Below are 21,155 nucleotides of genomic sequence, written 5' to 3' on the forward strand. Positions count from 1 at the left end.
CAAGATCCAGCTGAAGCAGTGGTGGGATTCAATTTTTTTTTTTTACTACTGGTTCTGTGGGCGTGGCTTGGTGGGTGTGGCAGGGGAAGGATATTGTAAAATCTCCAGTCAGAGGTGGTATTTGCCGGTTTTCCGAACTACTCAAAATTTATGCTACCAGTTCTCTAGAACTAGTCAGAACCTGCTGAATACCACCTCTGAGCTGAAGGATCATTAATATATATATTTAGAAGATAAGGATCCATTATTGCGCACCAGATAGTTATGATCTTTGCATAATTCTGAGGAAAATTCTGGAATTTTGCCTGGATTCTTTAAGCATGAGATAGAAAACCTAAATTGTGAGAGATGTATTTCAACTTCTTTGAGAGTCCTTGAACAGAATTTTCCTGCTGGTCTCAACAATCTGGTGATCAAAATATTCCAACGATATTCCAGTGAGTAGGCAGTGGCTGTTGGACAAGGTATGAGAAGGATGGCCAAACACATGCTTAGAATAATGTCATGTCACAATCAATCAATCTCCAGCTTTGTTGCACTACTCTCATTTATTTTGAAATTACTTTCAAATGTTCTTCAAACAAGAGAATTTATGTGTTCCGTGTGCTTCTTTGTCTCCACATTGTCTGCTAAAGACAAGATTTTTCCAGCCTTTGGTTTTAGATGTCATATATTGTTCATTCTGCCTAATTTTATTTCTTTGTCTTGTGAACTGCCATAGGTGATTACACTACATACAAATTTGATAAATAAATACACAAACTCCTAAGATCATTTATCTTCTCTTCAATCATGTCCAATTCTAGAAAACTGCCTGGACTAAGTCCCTGTGAACAAAACCTCGGGTAGAGTTTTTAAAAGTGGTTTGACATTCCTTGCTAAGGCTAAAGTGACTTAGTCTAAGGTCACACAGCTAGCTTTGTGCTTATGGCAGGACTAGAACTCATAATCTCATTGTTTCTAGCCTGATGCCTTAATCACTACAGAAAATTACCTCTCAGGTTCACCTTTGAATAACTACAAATACTTTATTTTGAATGTGCCTTTTCAAGATTTCCAAGTGGCCTCTCCAATGAAGTACACTTGTTACTATATTTATTCAGTGTCAAAAATGTCAGGCTAAGCCCAAGAATGATGCAGAACAATTTATCCAGAGTTCAGTTGTTTACCTGCATACAAATAATACACAGAATCTTGCCAGAGAAAACACTACTACTCTAGGGTACTAAAAGGTTCCTGGAAGTGTTCAGAGAGTGGCTATCCTTCCTTTTCTCCTATCCAGCTCTGGGCTGTGCTCTCTCTCTCTCTCTCTCTCTCTCTCTCTCTCTCTCTCTCTCTCACGTTGCTGGAATGTATTCTCTACTTCTTGGAAACTGCTGTTTCACTGCAGTTCATCATACCGGTTCCCCCTCTCCCTCTGTGGGCACCAGCTCTCATATGTAAAGACTGGGCTCACTGGACTATTGCAATGTGCTGTACATGGGGCTACCCTTGAAAATCATTGGAAGCTTTGACTTGTCATGTGAAAGAACAGCTGCAGAACAAGAATGGCTGTGTCTATAAAACGCTGCTGCTATGTAAGCTGCAGTGGCTTCCAGTAAGTTTCTGAGTCTAATCAGGGGTAGGATTCAAAATTTTTAACAACTGGTTCTGTGGGCATGGCTCAGTTGATGGGCATGGCTTGGTGGTCATGTGACTGGGTGGACGTGAATATATATTCATTAATCACCTATCCATTAAATGTTATTGGCTGGGTGTAGCCAACTCAATATCACTCACATCGAGGCACGGATCTCCTCACCTGGACTCTCATGACTGTGGGGATGCTGCAACAGTTGTAAGTGTGAAAAATGGTCATAAATCACTGTTTTCAGTGCCATTGTAACATTGAATGGTCACTCCATACAAGCAAAGTATCAGCAAAAGAGGGAAAGAAAACTCCAGATAGGTTCTTGAGACAAGAAGTCCAGTCCTGCCAAGAATGTAATAAGGGTTAACGGAGAGGCAGTTTCTGTAGGCAACACCAGAATGTTTCCTTCCTGCCTTCCTTACAGGATTAGGCCAGTAATTTCTTCTAACAACCGGTTCTCCGAACTGCTTAGAATGTTAACAACCGGTTCTAGCAAATAGGTGTGAACTGGTAGAATGCCACCCCTGAGTTTAATTCAATATACTTGTTGCCACCTCTAAACCCGACATGGCATCTATAGAGATTCTCAGTCATTCAGGTCATGCTTGTCCCAAAGGTGCTTTTTCAAGAGGCAACTGGATTTTTTTTGTTTTTTTGTTTCTTTTGAAGATGATTTGCTCCTGGTTTCTGTAGTTATACAGATGACCCTGAGGACACAGATAAACCTCCAAATGCTTCAACTATCCTCTAAAAGGATACAAATGACCAGCTGTCTGCAAGGAATATAAATCCTTCCATTCCCCACTATCCTGTCAGAGTTGAAGAAACTTCTTGGATGAGAAGTGAAACATCTTCAAAAGAAAAAAACAAGAAAATCCAGTTGCCTCCTGAAAAAGCACCTTTGGGACAACCATGACTTGCATGAGTGAGAATCACTACATACTTTTTACTATATAATTTGGAATGAACACCCTTTGAATAGTGTGGGAGTAGGAATGGATTTCCAGAGAAAAATTGCAGACTACAGGAACCAGGAGCACTACTCAGGTGTGCATGAGGACACAGATAAACCTCCATGTGATTCAACTACCCTTTAAAAGTATGACAATGACCAGCTGTCTGTAAGGAATATAAATCCTTCCATTCCCCACCATCCTGTCAGAATTTAAGAAGCTTCTTGGATGAAAAGTGAAACATCTTCAAAAGAAAAAAAACAAGAAAGTCCATTTGCCTCCTGAAAAAGCACCTTTGGGACAGCTTCTTTCTGATGTTTTCTACCCATCCCACCAGATACGCAGAGTGCAAGATTTTAAAAAAAGTAACATGACATGATGAGGTCAAGAGGTAAGCTCTCTCACAGCACCTGCTCTATGGAACAGAATTGCCCTAGAGATAAGAAAGATTCCAATCTTGCCTATCTTTTCAAAGACAGACATTGTGGTCAGGCTGTTATTTGGGAATCCTGGCATGGATATATGGTGTAGGTATTTTATATTACTGATAAGAAGACCTTGATCTAGGTTTTGTTGTTGTCATTTTATTATGTGTTTTATCTGGTAGATTTGATTAATTCATATGCCACTGAATCTCCCAAGATTCCTGTAATAGGCTAAGGTATAATACAAATAAACTGAAATGCTTTTCAGTAAAAAAAAATGTATAGCAACAAAGAGTAATTGTGAAAACAGAAACACAAATGACAACAAATGTAAATATTCTACCTCATAGTTGATCTTATTTTGCAGCAGAGATTGTTTGCGGCAGAAGAGGAAGGACCAGAGAGAATTTATGAAAACTTAGATTTGGAGATATTTCTTTAATACTTGCAACAATGAGCTCAGATTTACCCAAACAACAATAAAGTTTTTTTTTTCCAAAATTAGAATAGAATAGAATAGAATAGAATAGAATAGAATAGAATAGAATAGAATAGAATAGAATAGTTTATTAGCCAAGTGTGATTGGACACACAAGGAATTTGTCTTGGTGCATGGTACTCTCAGTGTACATAAAAAAAAAAAGATACATTCATCAAGAGTCAAGAATCATAAGATACAACACTTAATAATAGTCATAGGATACAATAAGCAATCAAACCATATTAGGAAACAGTAAAAAAATCATTAGGATACAAGCAACAAAGTTACAGTCATACAGTCATAGGTGGGAGGAGATGGGGGAAAGGAAGGGAGGATTAATAGTATGCAGACTTAGTAAACAGTTTGACAATGTTGAGGGAATTATTTGTTTAGCAGAGTGATGGCTTTCGGGGAAAAAATGTTCTTATGTCTAGTTGTTATGGTGTGCAGTGTTCTATAGCATCATTTTGAGGGTAGGAGTTGAAACAGTTTATGTCCAGGATGTGAGGGGTCTGTAAATATTTTCACAGCCCTCTTTTTTGGCTTATGCAGTATACAGGTCCTCAATGGAAGGCAGGTTGGTCGCAATTTTTTTTTCTGCAGGTCTAATTATTCCTTGAAATCTGTGTCTGTCTTGTTTGGTTGCAGAGCCGAACTAGACAGTTACAGAGGTACAGATGACAGACTCAATAATTTCTCTGTAGAACTGTATCAGCAGTTCCTTGGGCAGTTTGAGCTTTCTGAGTTGGCACAGAAAAGAAACATTCTTTGTTGTGCTTTTTGATGACATTTTTGATGTTAGGTATCCATTTTAGGTCTGATATGATAGAATCTAGAAATTAATATCTCAACGTTTTGTTTAAAATTGATGAAATATGGTTAAGATGAAAGAATAAATGAATGCAAATCTGGCATCAGAAATCAGACCATTAAAAATAATCAGAAAAAAAAATCATTTCTTCAGAGCATTCTGTATTTGACTTCAGAATGCAATCCTTGAAAAAGGAAGACAGATTCCATTTTAAGATAACATTCACTAAAAGGCTTAGCATCATTCTTCATGGATGAAACAAAAACAAGCATTCTTATCATCCCACATTTTTTCTAGCTATTCATTGCAAAGTGTCTGTGTCACACACTTTGCTAAAGGTCTGTATCACACACTTTGTTAAATAAGTAATTATTACTACCACTCATCACTTCTTTTTTCTGTCCTCCAATGGTTTTCTCTCCTTTCAGCAGCCTTTAAGTTGGAACAAGACTTTTTTTGTTTTTGTTTTTATATTGAAAAAGACAGAAATGACTGTTCCACTGGAATTTCTCAAGTGGACTACAACTACTGGAAAATAATATTTTATTAATCTAGTTTTCCAATGAAGGGTTACTTTTCTAGAGAAACCAAGATTTTTCCCATGGTTATCAAGCCGGGGAGGAAGGGGGGAGATGAAATCCATGTACATTGAGTAATTGAAGTTTTTGCTTATTTTTTCCTTGCTTTTCTAAGTCTTTTCTCTTATATTTTAAAGTAATTATAGATCAAATTGTATTGTGATTTGCTATGTGTTTATTTCAAGGGTCTACGGGAATTATATTGCATTTCCATAGATGCTTGGATTTTACTAAATTCAGTAACAGTTACTTTTGAATAAACTTATAAAGATGATGAGCATGCTTTATTACTGCCTTACTTATTGTGGTCAATATTAAACAAAACAAAAACAACAGCAACAACAAAACTGAAAACAGCTTAAGTCTTTACTGTACATCATCCATTCATTCATCTTTGAAGAAACACCTTTTAATCTACAATTATATTTTGCATTTTGAGTTCAAGAAGAACAATTCTGCAAATATTATGTTACCCTTTCATTCAGCAGTCCCCAATCTTTCCAGCTTCACAGACCGCAATGGCAGCAGCTGGGGACTGCAGGAAGGGAGGGGATGGTTTTGCACATATAACCTTCTCCAGGCTGTGCTCTGATAGCTGTCTGCGGACCAGGTGTCGGGGATCCCTGCTTTAATGGATTGGAAGTTTTCCAAATAGTTGCATGAATGATACAAGCTATAACAATAAATTTACAGCAAATATTCCTACATTCCCATCTCATCTTTGTTCTAAGAAAACTTGAAAGCTGATCTTTCCACTGTATCATACAACTGTGATACCCAGTCCTGAATTATATGAATTATATGTTTAAGTGGTTATGATACAACAATCCCTTCATTTTTGCAGCCTTCATTGTAGAGGAAGATAAAGAAATAGCAACATAACTGATATTCTCCTTGTTCCAAGAAAATAAAAATTGGAATTACCTGTGGAATTGAAATTATTGATTATCTGTCAACAACTCACTTCAAGAGTTATAGAGGGGACAAATAAAATGTGTTTCACTTAAATTTCCCCAAAAATATAAATAGATTTAATTCAAACAGGTGATTATATATGAATGTGATTGGAATGAAATGATTCTGCAAATATTATGTTACCCCAGATATGATTAAGGCAGTGTTCTTACAACATAACTTAACAAGTTAGTTAGAAGTGTAGTGAATAGGATAGGGTAGGACAGAAAGGGATTTCAGAGGTCTTCTAATCCACCCCCCAGCTTGAGTAGGAGACCCTATACCATTTCAGACAAAGAGCTACCTAGTCTTACTTTGAAAACCTTCAGAATTAGAGACCCACAATTTCTAAAGCTAGCCATTTCACTGATTAATTGTTCTGTCAGAAAATTTCTGCTTAGTTCTAGGTTGCTTCAGTTAGTTTCTATCTGTTGTTTCTTGTCTTGCCTTTTGGTGCTTTGAAAAATAGTTTGATCCCCTCATCTTTTTTGTGTTTAATTTTGTCCATGTGTGCGTGTTGTCCATACTCAGCCCATTGAGTTAGTTTATGGCTCAGTGTTTTATGCACAATCCCAAATAAACTAATTCAATTATCTTCCATGAGGCAATTATTTGTACCAAATATATGTAATAAATTCATGTATTGAATGACTTATACCAAGGGCTTTGTTTACTTTTTTGCTTTATTGCTAACCTTTATCCTAAGACTTTATACATAGTATAAAACTTTAAGAACAATTCTGATTTTGAAATTGCTTTAATATGCAAACAACACAAATAACATAGGAGACAGTGCCACTAGTAAAGTTCCCTTCATTATGAATTGTGCTCTTTCCTATTCAGTAAGATCATTCAAAGAAAAACTAAAAATGAAACCTGTTTATTTTTTTATTTCAACAATTTATATAATTATCAGTATCACTTCAGTATTTCAATATCAAATGCATATGTCTTGCTTTTTCTGCCACATTTTCCTACATGTAAGAAACTTCTAAGCATATATTCTCATCTTCTGAACAAGAATAATATCTCTGTTCTGTTGGTCAAGCACATACTGTTCCTTCCTTGCAGTTAACCAAAATCTACTTGCATATCGTTCATTCTACTACTGAAATTTAATCTGCTTATTCTTGGACAATTTATTTTTAGATACTGGGGCAATAAGCAGAAGCTTAGGCAGACAGATAAGGTGCCAAGATACATTTATATATTTGATATTCATCCAATGTGCTAATCATTTATTTCATTTATAATTCATCTGTGTTTTTGATAACTCAGGTCAATTCATGGAGCCCATTTTTAATTTTATCTAACCCTATGATATATCTATTGACTCTGATCAGTTATAGGCTAAAAGTTCTTTAAGTTTATATAATTGTATAGGATGTCCTTGAAGTTGCTATAATTCTGAGGTGCACCCATGATCTGATGTAATGATTCCCCGTGAGTTCATCGGTCTTCATTCACCCATTAACTTCTCTCTTAACTGGGAAAGAAACAGATGTAAAGTAATACAAGCATGTTCAATTGCTTTCTCCACTGCTAATGTATAGGGATTTCATTGAGCATGAACATCAGATCAAAAGTGAATATCAGATCAAAATCTGGAAGGAGTATAACTTTTTGATAATCTCAGAGGTCTTCCCAAACAGTCCATCAGACAAAGGTGATTTTAAAAGATGGGAAATATACTAAACTCATTCAAGCAGTGCTCTGATAAGAAAAGCAATTAAGGTATTTTTTTCTATACCCTTGAAAGCCATTCTTATTATTTTTAGATACATATCAGTTAGCCTTCTCAAGCCAATCAGAATTCTTGTATAATGTCACCTTCTCTTCCTGAGTATTCTCTGCTACATTTTTTTCCAAATTGGCTAAGAACTAAAGAACAAATCAGAACCATCTAGTCTTACTAAGTCAGCATGCTCAGGACTCCTGCAGATGCTGCAATCCAGTCCTCCTAAGAAGGTCAAAAATGTCTTTGAACAACCTTATTGCTTTCCAGTACGCTTATGAACATGAAATTGCCTACATATGTTTTCATGCTTTCTAAAAGATGTTCATCACAATATATATCAACCCTCTGCTAGTGAAAATGGAGTTCAGGATGGCCGCCTGCAGCTCTCCCAAACTCCGTTTTCACTGGCAGAGGCACCGTGGGCTAGTCCTTTGATATTTCCAGTGCAGCCCTATGTGCTATATCTAAGCACCCAATGAGCCAGATCCAGCCCTTGGGCCTTGAGTTTGTCACCCCTGATAGAGAGGGTTTTGACATAGGGAATATCCGGTGAGGATGGATAAAAGGCAGAAGTTCTCCTTTTTACAGTGAACATTTTCAAATAGACTGCTTTAAAAAATGCAACATTGTATAAAGAAAAATCATAAATACTTCATCACTCTTCTTGCATCTGTTTTTAAAATTATTTGGCAATCTTGTGCAAGAATTTAGGCAGGAGTGGGATTTCAATTTCAGCTGTATTTCAAGGGATGAGTGAGCAAAAACTTCATTTGCAATAGAAGGAGGATAAAAATAGGAAAAAATACATAAGAATTGTACTAATTTTAGCAGGTGTATGTTGGAGCAAAGTTATCACACAAAAAAGCAAGGTGCTACTTATATATCTCTAAAGAAGATGTTCTACCTCTTCTCAAGGTAAATGTACAAAGTTGGCTGGTCAGTTTACAATAGAAATTTAATTATATTTAGTGCTATGGATCACCCAAAAGGATTATGCTTCTTTTTAAAGAAAGACACATTATAATCACGCTGAGACACATCAGGAAGTCTACCATAACAACAGCATATCCTGCTGAGTTTTATTACTTAAAATGTTGATACAATTCAGTTTCCCTGCTGACTGTCCATTTGTCTTTCCTAGGCATAGATATATAGATAGATAGTATTATTGAACTTTGCTTGTTCTCCCAGAAAGAACCTTGATCATTCATACATGAATAATATGAAGAAGCAAGGACAGACTAACTAGACAGATCTACACCTGTCTTTTATGGGCTATGATATCACAAGTCAATATTGGAGCCCATCTACCCTCATAGAACATCTATAGTACCACATCAACAAAAATTGTAGTATCATCAGTCTCAGTGTAGTTTGAAATTTCAACTAATCACACTTTTGCTCCAGGCAAGACTTCTGAAAATATTGCAAATAATGCACACATAACTTTTTCATTTATAAAAATATATTAATGGGGGCAATTTTTCCAGATTTCACAGAGTGGGTCCTATCCAAAGCCTGAGTCAGAACTTGGAACAATCAGTTAGCATTAAAATTTTAATTATAAATTATAATTATAATTTTCATTCAAGGAATTTTCATTCAAGGAATTTCATAATGGAATTCCAAGAGTTAATTCAATATTTGAGGTGTCTCCAGCTATTCTTATTTGTAGGATTTTTTCACTGCATTGATCAAAGATCAAAGGATATTGGGGGGTGAGAGAACAAATAAACATAAGAAGTAGTGAAAACATGTGGGGAGGGACACGGTTTGTCCATGGGCAAAACCTTAGCTTTATGAATTGCATGGTCAACATGATTTCCAGATGCTTCTACTTATTAAACTATGCATTTTTGGTATATTTATTATTTTTTTATGTTGTGAGCTTACCACACTTGATAGGAATCAGGCAGTTTTGAAGAATAAAATGAAGGAATGAAATTACTGACTTGACATGAAGAGGCAGTTTTACATAAAGTTAAGGACAGCTCTTCCAAGACTGGCAAGTAGATATACTAAAGAGGAAAGCTAAAATTTTTAACAGTTAACAATAGAAAGTTAACAATACTTAAATTAGTTACAGCCAACTTGTATCTCATAGAAAAGAAGTGGTAATACTCTTTATACAACTCCAGACATTCACTGTTTTTTGTTGCACTCAGGCAAACTTTTTAAAAGTGTTTCTAATTGCTCAAATGAAAACCAGGAAAGCCATGCATGATAAACTTGGCAAGTTCTGAAAGTTTAATAGCTCCTGATCAAATAGGCAAATACCTGGAGCCTTTTTCTACTAATTTATACTTCATTTCTCATTGAGAATTAGTTGAGAATCATTACTTTGTAATGTTGCTTAGCTGACCTTGAAATCACTTGTACACCTGTACTAATTTTAGTAGGTTAACTGCACGTTATGGATTTTTTTTAATGGATGAAAAATCACAGAAGAAGATTGTCAGTTCACACTATCACAAAATTTTGCAGCAAATAGCATTCTCTTCCCCCTCCTCTCCCCAGCCTCTTTAACATCTCAGATTCTGACATGGAAATGTCATGGTTTGGTAATTGTCAATAACCTGTCTTCTACTTTCACAAATAAACATAAGAAGTAATGAAAACATGTGGGGAGGGACACGGTTTGTCCATGGGCAAAACCCTTTCCCCCATTGAAGAGATCTCTGTTTGCACCTTTTTTTTAGAGTGATATAGAATTTCTTAAGCTAGTATTTATAACTATCCACACTTTCTGTTCTGAAAAAGTTATCTCAAGATTTAACTGAGGTGTGGGAAGCTAGAGACATTTTAGGGCATTATATGGGACCTGATAACTCAGCTTGGTCACTACATGTACATGTACTTCCTTCCATCCATCCACCTTTCTTTCTTTCTTTCTTTCTTTCTTTCTTTCTTTCTTTCTTTCTTTCTTTCTTTCTTTCTTTCTTTCTTTCTTTCTTTCTTTCTTTTTTCTTTCCTTCCTTCCTTCCTTCCTTTCCTTTCTTCTTTTTGGCACAGCACTAATAAAAATGCTTCATGTATAGAATAGAATGTCTATTCAGTCTATATGTTGTAATAAAGTTCCCAAGCAATATATTGTTATATTTCTACTTGTATTTTTAGTTGACGTTTTACATTTTTCAATTTATGGAACAGCATACACATAAACCAGAACCTTCTAAAATTTGGGAAATAGTTATCTGAAAGAATGAAATTTAAAGAAACTTTCAGTACATTTCATCTTTCATTTCCTTAACTTATTTTCACACTGTTCTGGATTTTAAAACTATTGGTTGGACTTCAGAGTTTTTGAATATACCAAATACATCTCATTTTCAAAAAGACCAGATCTGCTTTAGGCAATGTACCTTTTTAAATGCAAAGATCTTTTTCAATTATTTAGAAAGCAAAAAGAAATGGTTTTGTGGGAGAAAGATGTGTTGATGCATAAAAAATGCACCTGAAGAAATGAAACTTATAAAACAGGGACAGCATTTTGTAAAACAAAGAGTATTAAAATGATAACACATTTTACTCTTTATGCATGGGTGCTTGAGACCTATTTTAGGAGGGTCACTGCATTGGTTTCAAACCAGAACTGCCTTTGCAGAGATTTCAAGAAGTGCAATGGGATCAAGAAACAAGAATCATAACGTACAACACTTAATGATAGTCATAGGGTACAATCAACAATCAAATCATACTAGGAAACAGTCAAAATAAATTGTAAGGATACAAGCGACAAAGTTACAGTCCAACAATCACAAGTGGGAGGGGATGGGTGATAAGGAGTGATGAGAAGATTAACAGTAATAGTTGTGCACACTTTGTAAATAGTTGAACAGTGTTGAGGGAATTATTTGTTTAGCAGAATGATGGCATTCAGGAAAAACTGTTCTTGTGTCTAGTTGTTCTGGTGTGCAGTGCTCTATAGCATCGTTTTGAAGGAAGGAGTTGAAACAGTTTATGTCTGGGATGTGAGGGTCTGTAAATATTTTCACAGCCCTCTTTTTGACTTGTGTAGTATACAGGTCCTCGATTGAAGGCAGGTGGGTAGTAATTGTTACTACAATGTTAGCGTGATGGTATTTTGTTAAATTGTCCTGACACTCAGTCAAATGTTGTGCCCACTTTAAAGTGCTAGATTTTTTTCCCCTTAAACAACTCTATTTTGCAGCATTAAACTGTAAAAGACCACCTGCCTCTACATATTTCTGTCTAGACAACATCAAAAGTCCTTAGCTAAAAGTACACTGTGTAACTAATGGAATTAAATGGACAAATTCAGAATTAACAAGCCAGTAAAGGCAGTAAAAGCGGGGGGTAGGAGCTTTCCACAATGCTGTGAGCTAAGGACAATTTAGAATAAACATAGAAACCTTTAAATAAAGATCAGGAAAAAAAGGCCTCCTCAATAGAGATGATGTAACAGTGTTACATTCTCCCTAAAGAAGCTTGAGTGATTTAAGTCTATTTACTTTTTGTTCCATATTAACAGGCTTGAAACCCTGCGTTCCTATTGGTCCAGACAAGCCGGATCGTGATTGGGCGGCTTGAACGTTCCTGATTGGCTCATACAGGGTTTGCCGCGATTGGCTAAAACCAAGCGCGGCAAACTCAAAAAGTTGTCATTGGCTGCCTAGCCGCGGCCAGCTCTATAAGAAGAGCTACCGCGTGCTGGGGTTTTTGTCTCAGATTCTATCTACTAAATAAAGAGCTGTTGTTCACTACCCATGCCTTGCCTATCCTTGGGACCCACCGACCGAACCTAACACTGGCGACGAAGGTGGGATTCTGAGACATCGAGATTAACCAGCACACGGCAATGGCGCCAAGACGACCAGCGAAATGGCCAGCAGCACCACGCCGCCCGCACCATTTAACCCAGCCAGCGAGGACTGGGAGTCCTACATTGATCGGTTCCAAATGTTTTTGGAATCCAACAACTTGAAAGACGCCACCGGCAGCAAGAAATGGGTGGTATTTCTGACGCACTGCGGGCCCGCCGTTTTTAAAATGGCCAAGGCACTAGCAAAGCCCGCAGACATCAAAACAATGGATTGGGACAACCTAGCTCCCATCCTCCGAAACCACTATGCTCCGGCCGTACCAACTCTTATCCGAAGGCATGATTTTTACCAAAGAGACCAGCGCGAGGGCGAAAGCATCGGTGAATTCGTGGCCGACCTGAGGAACCTTGGAGGTTTGTGCGGATTCGCCAACCTGGATGAGGCCATGTGAGACCGGGTCGTCCTCGGCCTGAAAGACCCAGCACTCCAAAGCAGACTAATGGCCAAGGGTGACATCTCCCTCGCTGACGCCATAGCTGAAGCAACTGCAGCCGAGGCTACCCTCAAATCAGCAGCCTGAATGCGGCGTTCAAATGGAACCAACCGTCAATCAACTAACGAGGCAACTACCACACCAGAAAAACTCACAGCTACCACCCACCATGGCAACGTCGAATCCCCCTCTGACAGCGAAGAAGAAGAAATTCACCGACTTCAGTCAGAACGCGATCAGCGAGACCGGTGCGGTCGCAAGTCAGGGTACCAGTGTGCCAGCTGCGGAGGAAATCACCTGCGCTCCGAATGCAAGTTCCTAGACGCTGTTTGCCGACATTGTAAGAAGCGGGGGCATATTGCTAAAGTATGCCACAATAAAAGAAACTTCAGCCCCCGGCATCGAGGCAACAGCCCGAGGAGACTAGATGGCACCCCCACCAAAACCCGGGACCGCCAGACTGACAGCTGATGGAGCTGGGACAGCAGAAACAAAAGATTTAACGAGGCATCGTGAAGAGAAGAAACACACCAAACAGTCATCATCGCCCATTCTTCACCAATAGATGCACGGAAGGTACGCATCGAGGTCGGTATCGAAAACCAACCATGTACCATGGAGGTAGATTCTGGCTCCTACCTCTCCATGGTCTTCTGGCGCACCATCAAACGTTTAATACCCAACATATGCCGCCAAGAACTAAGTGACCAGAAATTGATCTTGAAGGACTACCAAGGAAACCGCATCCCAGTGGCTGGCATCGGGCATTTCAAGATCACCTTCAAAAACCGCACCAACATCCTACCACTTACAATTGTGGAAAAAGACTGCCCCAGCTTACTTGGTTTACAATGGTTCTCGCCGTTGGGGATCGAGATGGCAGGCATCAATCACACAGATGGAGAAGATTGGGAGGCGACGCTTGTACGAGACTTCCAAGAGGTCTTCAATGACACTTTAGGCAAGTACAAGGGGTCCCCAATCTCCTTCAATCTTAGCCCAGACATCGCTCCCATCCGCCTCAAGCTGCGCCAAGTGCCATTTGCACTCAAGCCTAAGATAGACGAGCAACTAAATAAGCTCATCACGCAAGGTATATTAGAACCTATCGACCATGCCCGCTGGGAAACACCCATTGTCACCCCCATCAAACCAGATGGCTCCCTGAGAATTTGTGGAGACTACAAGGCCACCCTCAACCATGCCCTGCAGCAAAGTGCCTACCCTGTGCCAGTAGTCCAACATCTCCTACACTCACTGGGGGGTGGCAGAATCTTTGCAAAGCTCGACCTGGCACAAGCCTATCAGCAACTGCCGGTCGATGCTGAAACCGCCGAGGCACAAACAATCGTGACACATCGAGGGGCATTTAAATGCAACCGACTCCAATTCGGAGTCAGTGTCGCACCTGGGGTTTTTCAAAGCCTAATGGAAAGACTGCTACAGGGAATTAAAGGAGTTGTACCCTATTTCGACGACATGCTAGTAGCACCTCCCAATAAGAAACAATTGGAGAAACGGCTTAGAGCAGTCTTACAAAAATTTAAAAACTCCAGCCTCAAAGTAAAAAAGGAGAAGTGCCAGCTCTGTACTGAAAGGGTTGAATTCCTGGGGTACCTCCTAGACAAACATGGAATTCACCCTACTGACAAAAAGTTAAAAGCCATCAAGGAAGCCCCCAGACCGAAAAATAAAATGGAACTCCAAGCATTCCTCGGACTCATTAATTTCTATAATGTTTTCCTATCCCAGAAGGCGACTGTCGTGGAACCCTTGCATAGGCTCCTGGACAAAACGGCATCCTGGATCTGGGGAAGGCGAGAGGAACGCGCTTTCCAACAAATAAAAAACCTTCTAACTTCCGATGCAGTCCTTATTCAATATAACGAAACCCTGCCGCTGACTGTCACCTGCGACGCATCACCCTTTGGTGTCGGGGCAATCCTAAGCCACACCTTGCCGAATGGCAAAGAGGCTCCCATCGCATTTTTCTCAAGAACCCTGTCCAAGCCTGAGAGGAACTACAGCCAGCTGGACAAAGAAGCCCTAGCCATCGTCTCCACAGTGAAAAGATTCCACGAATACGTTTATGGTAGGACATTTTCAATTATTACGGACCACAAACCCTTACTTGGCATATTGGCCGGGAACAAACCCACTCCAAACATCCTGTCACCTAGGATGACAAGATGGTCTGAATTTCTTGCCGCTTATAATTACCATTTAGCACACCGGCCCGGCAAGACCATCTCGCACGCTGATGCTTTAAGCCGATCCCCCCTACCAGATGTCCTAGACGACCCAGCACCCACCTTATCTATTTTACAAATAGAAACAATAACCACGCCACCATTGACAGCGCAAGACATTGCCCATGAAACAAAAAGGGACAAATGATTGGCGTGAGTCCTCAGCTGGGTGGAGAGGGGTTGGCCGGAAAGCGAAAAAAATGAACTCTTTAAACCATTTAAAAACCGGCAAACTGAATTTTTTTCACAAAGGGGGTGCATTCTTTGGGGAGACCTGGTGGTTATACCAGAAATATTTTTTAAAAAAAGTTCTAAAGATGCTGCACGACGGGCACCCGGGCATTGTACGAATGAAAGCCCTGGCCAGAAGCTACGCATGGTGGTCAGGCATGGACAAACAAATAGAGACTTGGGTCGCCGGTTGCAGCAGATGCCAAGAAACCCACTCGGCTCCCCCCGCAGCTCCACCACTGGAATGGGAAACCCCCAGAGGCCCCTAGTCGCGAATCCATATTGACTTCACGGGGCCAACCGAAGGACATACCTTTTTAATCACTGTTGATGCCTATTCAAATTGGCTCAAAGTTAGCAAAATGAAGACAACCACCACAGAAGCCGTCATCAAAAAATTAAACAAACTTTTCGCCACGCATGGTCTGCCAGATGTGATAGTATCTGACAATGGACCTCAGTTTACTGCATTGGCGTTTGAGCAATACTTGGCAGACCGTGGCATCCGACACGCATTGACATCGCCCGCTCACCCAGCAGTGAATGGGCGGGCTGAACGCATAGTTCAGTTCACAAAGAAAACTATCCAAAAAATTGAACATGGCAACATCCACAAAAAAATCAGCAAAATGCTCTTAATACAACACATCACACCCAACTCCACCACGAACAAATGCCCAGCAGAATTGCTCATGGGCAGAAGACTCCGGTCACCTCTAGACCGTTTGCACCCTACTTATACTCCAGAGAAACCTCCTGGATCTACAAGCCGCCACCGAGCTTTCAACGTGGGAGACACTGTCTTCGCTAAAAACTTTACTGGGGACCCACTATGGCTACCAGCAAAGATCATCCAAGTCACCAGCCCCCGCTCCTACCGGCTCCAGACCACTGACGGTAGGAGCTGGAAACGGCACATTGACCAGCTACGATCTAGACTGGCCACTTTCCCCCTCACAGACTCTAACCAAGAAATCAGAGGGGGGGACCTCAAACTTAGAAAAAGAACCGGTATCTGCACAAGTAGAACACCTCACACACACATTAAATAAAAAACAAACATTAATCCAGCAATACTCATCTACAAACAGGGAACCGAGGCGGACGGGTGTTTCACCTGGAAGTAGCAGCCGGACAAGCTCAACCAGCCCGGAGAGTCCAGGCGGGAGCGACGGAGTGAACTACTCGACCAACCCAGATACACCAGGCAGGAGTCACAGCTGTAGGCCAGGCTCACCCTTCCAGGCGGTTCCAGCGAGAAGTTTGAGAGCAACGCGGAGCCCGTCTGAACCCGACGACGACCAGAGACATTATGAACCGCGCAAGTCAAGTAGGCAGGTCCGAAGACCCGCCTATTTACGTGACTACGTTATCCCGCCCCTTGGACGGAACCAAGAGGGGAGGGGTGTTCCATATTAGCAGGCTTGAAACCCTGCATTCCTATTGGTCCAGACAAGCCGGATTGTGATTGGGTGGCTTGAACATTCCTGATTGGCTCATACAGAGTTGGCCGCGATTGGCTAAAACCAAGCATGGCAAACTCAAAGAGTTGTCATTGGCTGCCTAGCCACGGCCAGCTCTATAAGAAGAGCTGCCGCGCGCTGGGGATTTTGTCTCAGATTCTATCTACTAAAAAAAGAGCTGTTGTTCACTACCCATGCCTCGCCTATCCTTGGGACCCACCGACTGAACCTAACACTTTTCTTGCAAACATTTTTCAGAAATGGTTTTCCATTGCCTCTTTCCTGGGACTGGGAGTGTGTGATAGGCCCATGGTCACCCAGTTTTGTGCATAAGGGTTTTGGTTTTGTACATAAGTCAGAATTAGAACTCATAGTCTCCTGATTTCTAGGTTGGTTGTTTAGTCACCACAATAAGCTGGCTTTCAGATAGTTTACTGGCTGGTGTAATTTTTGTCCTAAAATAATAACATCTGGGCCTCCTAACTGATTCAAAGCAAACCAAAACAACACAATGTAACTCCAAGTCAATCACAGTTCTGTGAAATCAAACTGTCCACTTAGGTAGCAACACTGATTGACAATCAATTTCGCATGCTGTTGTGCAAATGGAATAGACAACAGGTGGAAAGCATAAGCAGTTAGCAAGACATTCCCAACAAAGGAGTGGTTCTGCAGATGGTGACCACAGACCACTTCTCAGTTCCTATGCTTTCTGGCTGATGGTTTGGTCACTTTTGAATGCTGACGGTGCTTTCTCTCTAATGGTAGCATGAGATGGAGTCTACAACCCACACAAGTGGCTCAAGTAGTGCAGCTCATCCAGGATGGCACATCAATGCGAGCTGTGGCAAGAAGGTTTGCTGTGTCTGTCAGCATAGTGTCCAGAGCATGGAGGTGCTACCAGGAGACAGGCCAGTACATCAGGAGATGTGGAGGAGGCCATAGGAGAGCAACAACCCAGCATCAGGACCGCTACCTCCGCCTTTGTGCAAGGAGGGACAGGAGGAGCACTGCCAGAGCCCTGCAAAATGACCTCCAGCGGGCCACAAATGTGCATGTGGCTGCTCAAACGGTCAGAAACAGATTCCATGAGGGTGGTATGAGGGCCTGACGTCCACAGCTGAGGGTTGTGCTTACAGCCCAACACTGTGCAGGACGTTTGGCATTTGCCAGAAAACACCAACATTGGCAAATTCGCCACTGGTGCCCTGTGCTCTTCACAGATGAAAGCAGGTTCACACTGAGCACATATGACAGACATGACAGGGTCTGGAGATGCCATGGAGAACATTCTGCTGCCTGCAACATCCTCCAGCATGACCGGTTTGGCAGTGGGTGGGGTGGCATTTCTTTAGGGGCCCGCACAGACCTCCATGTGCTCACCAGAGGTAGCCTGACTGTCATTAGGTACCAAGATGAGATCCTCAGACCCATTGTGAGACTACATGCTGGTGTGGTTGGCCCTGGGTTCCTCCAAATGCACAACAATGCTAGACCTCATGTGGCTGGAGTGTGTCAGCAGCTCCTGCAAGATGAAGGCATTGATGCTATGGACTGGCCTGCCGGTTCCCCAGACCTGAATCCAATTGAGCACATCTGGGACATCATGTCTCGCTCCATCCACCAATGCTACGTTGCACCACAGACTGTCCAGGAGTTGGGAGATGCTTTAGTCCAGGTGTGGGAGGAGATCCTTCAGAAGACCATCTGCTACCTCATCAGGAGCATGCCCAGGCATTATAGGGAGGTCATACAGGCATGTGGAGGCCACACACACTACTGAGCTTCATTTTGACTTGTTTTAAGGACATTACATCAATGTTGTAGTGGATTGGATCAGGCTGTAGTGTTTTTTTTTCCACTTTAATTCTGAGTGTAACTCCAAATCCAGACCTCCATGGGTTGCATCTCATTCTTGGCTTTACTGTTACATACACCAAGTCTATAATTTCTGACTATTTGAATGTACCTTGTTTGGCAGGCTGGACTTTTTTCTTTCTTCTATACATGTTGGTTGTTTCCTTATGGTTCTTTAATATTTCTCAAGCTTTTTCGGTAACAGCATATATGTCACTTTCAGAGTTCCCCAAATCTTCTTAATTAATGTCAGTCCCCTTCTACATTTTAATTACATTACTAAAAATGAAATTTGCCTTAGAATGTCACATAGCGAACTTAATAAATATATGACTAGAATTCATGCTGTGTTGGCCTTTCTGAGAATTACTAGAATTCAAAAGTGAGCCACTTTTCCAAACACTAGGATTATATGTGCCCCTAAATTTTGAGGGGGACATGGTGAATCTTAGTCAGGATGAAACCAAAGGTTTACAAGTTTTAAGCTTTATAAAATAAATGAAGTTTCTTAGTTTGATCTTGATCTGCAATGAACAGTATATAAAACCTTCTGTATTTATTCTACTAGTACTACTTCTATTACTACCATTGCTACTACAAAAATCCCACTGTCTAGTGTGTGTTAATTATATTAACTGCAGGGCAGTGATCTGAAAAACAGCACCATCCAATTTATAAATTGAGCATTAGCGTTACGAATTTGAACTAAGAGTAACATAATTGAGATCTTTAAATTGGAGAACTCATGGGTTAAAACATTAAAGGCTAGTACCTAGTAATTTTAAGAAAGAAAAAAAAAAACTTTCCCTACAACTGATTGTAGTAGCTTACTTGGACTTCTAGAGAAAAGATCTCAAGAACCAGCAGTTTAAAATGGATACATGAACATCAGAAAGTCAAAACCTGAATTTTACAATTTGAGTTCCAAAGTTGTCTTATTCTGTTTGTGCTTTGAATAAATTTTGTTCTGAAATTGTTTCCACGTTTACAAGCCACTGACACAAGAAAATACATTCCTTCTCATTACTTTTTCCTCTGTTTCTTTCTCATATAGAAACATATTGGAAAAAGTGTTTCAGACCTTTTTATACTAAGCAGTTGGATTATTTAGGATATCGTATCTCCGCAAATGGTATAGAAATGGATCCAAATAAGGTAAAAACAGTATTGGAATGGAAATCCCTTGACCACAAGAAAACAATTACAAAGTTTCTTAGGGTTCGCTAATTTTTATCAGCAATTCATTCCACGGTTTGCAGACATTGCATTACCTTTAATTGATCTCCTTCAGATGAAGCATTTAGGTTGTGACAAATCAAAACCTAATAGAATACTGTCATGGTCATCTGATTGCCAGAAAGCGTTTGATAGATTAAAAATGTTACTTAAAAAAAAAACGGAATTAAGGCATTCAAATCCTAATGATCCTTTTATTGTTCAAGTAGATGCAAGTGACGTAGCTGTTGGTGCCACGTTATTGCAGAAAAATGATAAAGGAAAGTTACAACCTTGCATTTATACCTCTCAGAAATTCTGCCAGACAGAAAGAAATTGACCATCTGGGAGAAGGAAGCGTATGCTGTTTGCTGGGCTTTACTTACCTGGAGGCATTTATTGGAGGGGGGTCCATGTCCATTTGAGGTATGGACAGATCATAATAATTTGGAAGTCCTCCAAGCCCCACATAAATTATCTCTGAAACAATTTTGTTGGGTGTTATATTTTAGATGTTTTAATTTTATATTAAAATATGTGCCAGCTGGGGAGAATTCAATGGCGGATGCCTTATTGTGATTGCCTCAATTTGATAGCCATAAAGACACTGTTATTCAGCCTCTCATCCCAAATCGTGAAAACATCAATTCATTAAGAACAAAGATAATGACAACAGATCTTCCAATGGTAAGGGCAGTGTAAGGGTTACAGAATGTACCTGGGTCAATCAGCAACTCCGAGACAGACATAATCTCAAAGTGCTTTATTAAAAACAGGAACTGGCAACATCTGTGAAATTTCAGAACTGAAATTCTTTCCAGACTTCCTACAAAATTCAACCTCACTTTTCTACATCTCATTAATCACATAAACCAATTACTGTGCAGTTGCAATTACTTGCTGCATCACACTCTGTAACCTTGAACTTTCAAACTAATTTTTTCCCTCTAAGAACTATTCAATTATATCACCCCCTCCCACATTCTTCAACTCTGTGGCAGCAATGAATTCCAGAGCTGACAGGCATCCCCCCTTAAAATCCCTTCTCCTATAAGAAAAGAAGAACAAAACACAACCAGGGGTTAATACGTTGTCCTTAACCCCCTCTCCCCCCTCCACGAGGACACTTCGGTTTGTGGGGAAAGTCCTCATGGAATTGAGTAACCAATTTATCAGCATGTACATCCCAACTTTTTACCCAACTAGCATCTGATAGAGTGTAACCCTTCCATAAGACCAAATATTGCAATTGTCCTCGGTGTAGTCTAGAATTGAGGATTTTCTTAATTTCAT

The 21,155-nt window shown here is 40.2% G+C and overlaps 1 protein-coding gene across 1 annotated transcript in view; it reads right to left on the reverse strand.

Moving 5' to 3' along the window:
• Positions 1 to 6,735: 6,735 nt before the first annotated feature.
• Positions 6,736 to 21,155, reverse strand: part of BCHE (butyrylcholinesterase) — a 188,705-nt gene continuing 174,285 nt past the window's right edge. Inside the window, exon 5 of the mRNA XM_087965275.1 lies at positions 6,736 to 7,318. Coding sequence (XP_087821401.1) covers positions 7,296 to 7,318 — 23 coding nt within the window. The 3' untranslated portion in view covers positions 6,736 to 7,295. The remainder of the gene's footprint in view (positions 7,319 to 21,155) is intronic.

Source organism: Notechis scutatus, chromosome 4 (genome assembly GCF_049901735.1).
Source record: "Notechis scutatus isolate UNSWTSFEM ecotype Mainland chromosome 4, rNotScu1.2, whole genome shotgun sequence".
NCBI lineage: Eukaryota > Metazoa > Chordata > Lepidosauria > Squamata > Elapidae > Notechis > Notechis scutatus.